The 2,035-nt window shown below is 37.9% G+C and overlaps 1 protein-coding gene across 1 annotated transcript in view; it reads right to left on the reverse strand.

Moving 5' to 3' along the window:
* Window positions 1-264: 264 nt before the first annotated feature.
* The window catches only part of LOC135217954 (uncharacterized), a 2,843-nt gene continuing 1,072 nt past the window's right edge, over window positions 265-2,035 (reverse strand). Inside the window, exon 2 of the mRNA XM_064254059.1 lies at window positions 265-2,035. This exon is cut by the window's right edge and continues 148 nt beyond it. Within this exon, the coding sequence (XP_064110129.1) occupies window positions 756-1,769 (1,014 nt within the window). The 5' untranslated portion in view covers window positions 1,770-2,035 and the 3' untranslated portion in view covers window positions 265-755.

A 2,035-nucleotide genomic window follows, 5' to 3' on the forward strand; every position in this document is an offset into this window, starting at 1 on the left:
CTCAGTATACATCGATGAATTTATTCCTCCAAAAACTGTATCTGTACCTGCAATACAATAAGCGAAGTCTGTACCTAAAATGAGCTGAACATTATCAATTTCATGAGAAAATTTATGAAGGAATTGATCAGCTAGTTTAACACCTTGTGCCTGAAATTTATCCACTAATCTACCAAGCAGAGGTAATTTCAATGCTACATTAATGTTTGGTACAACCAAGCAATAAATTATAAAGGATTTATCTCCGATCGTAAGGAACAGGAACTTCAACAATTTCAGTAAAATACTCCTTGTTGCCATTAAACCCATTAACTGTTAGCTTTACTTTAGAGTTAATGATTTTAAGATTATTCTCCTCCGCCAATTTCTTAGTGACAAACGTGCTCTGCGAACCACTGTCCTTCAGTCCTCTGTAAACAGTCCCCCCAACTTTAAATGAAAAGGTGGGTAAAATGGAATCACCCTGACAAGTAGGAAGGACGGCAACACCGCTGCTTATTTGAGGAGAAGTTTCCACCTTGGATTTGCCGTTATTATTATTGTTAGAGTTTCTGCCTGGTGACGGACTCCTATCACACAGGTAAGTCATATGCCAGCTGTTACAATTTGAACAGCGTCTCTTGAATTTAAAACGGCACTTACCGGAAACATGGTTAAACTGGCCGCATTTTACACATCCATTTCTAGATTTTAAAATATGCACTTTATCTGTAGGAGAAAGAAAATTAGGGCACTTATGAATAAAGTAAAATTTATCAGTATTTCCAACCGCAGAACACAAGGAACATTGAGGCGAAGACTTGTCTTTCTTTATCATAGGTTACTGCTTCCGCAGCCATGCTGGTAGCTCTCTCTTTACGAAGAGGGAGTGTTAATGTCTTGACAGGCGAAGCTTTACACTTCAAGCTTTCAACACCTTTCCCGTCACTTCCGTACCTTTCGCAAGCTGCAAAGAAATGTGAAATAATGTCATTTAAGGAAGGATGAGTCTTTCCTGCAATATTAATAATATGACGCTGAAAGCGACCATTTAAGCCGTGCCAAGCAAAATATCTGACAAATTCATCCGCTCCAATGTTAAAAGTCTTGACTGCTTCGCATACTGATCGGAGGATGGAAATAAATATGAAGGGATCATCACCCTCTCTTAGACTTAACTCCGTAATTTTCTTAATTGCATTGTTTTTACAAACCTCCTTAGAAGCAAAGGCGGAAATCAATAGTTCTTTGGCATCTACATAACGCTGTTTATCAGCTTCCAGAGAACTTAATAAAGTCTTTGCTCGACCGTCTACCTGTTGCTTCAGCAATAAAAGTAAATCTCTGTCTGGATACTGAAATGCATTAGTTGTAGCCTCAAACTCTGCTATAAATTTCAAGAAATCTTCTCCTTCTTTGCTTGTAAACTTAGGAAGAGGAGCTGTTGGCTGTTTCAGTAAACTGCGGGCCACGTCGGGAATATTATTAGAATCATTCTTACTCCTTGAAATCTCAAGTAATGGTAGACAATGCTCAATTTTGTCTAGATAATCCTGGCAACTTGTTAATTCTGGCTCTAACTCTGCTTCATCAGATATGTCAGGAAATTTCTTCAAGAGGATTTGATCATCTAGCTCTGACAACTTGTTTCTATAATTAACAAGAAGACCTTTAATAGCTAACTTTCCTTCTTGTGTAAGGGCAGAATAGGTGTCAGACCTATTGAATTGTTCGGTGACTTTTCTCCGAATGACTTTTCGTTGTCCGATCAGTACCTGTAAGTTAGCCATTATAACAAAAGTATAACAAATGCAAACCAATAAAATGTTAATTTTCTGAAAAGGAAAATTATATTTATACCAATAAAATGTTAATATCCTGGAAAGGAAAATGTCAATGTCCTACAAATAGAAATATGAGAGACTATTGGGAGCCCCAGTCGTGGTCAATTCTCTACTGGATCATCTGCACCATCATTGAGCACCTTTCTTCGTGTTGCCCCACGTTGGGCGCCATAAGCAGAACACCATAAAAATCTGTGGTTTGAAATAAAGGT

The sequence above is a fragment of the Macrobrachium nipponense genome, chromosome 9 (assembly GCF_015104395.2).
Source record: "Macrobrachium nipponense isolate FS-2020 chromosome 9, ASM1510439v2, whole genome shotgun sequence".
Taxonomy (NCBI): domain Eukaryota; kingdom Metazoa; phylum Arthropoda; class Malacostraca; order Decapoda; family Palaemonidae; genus Macrobrachium; species Macrobrachium nipponense.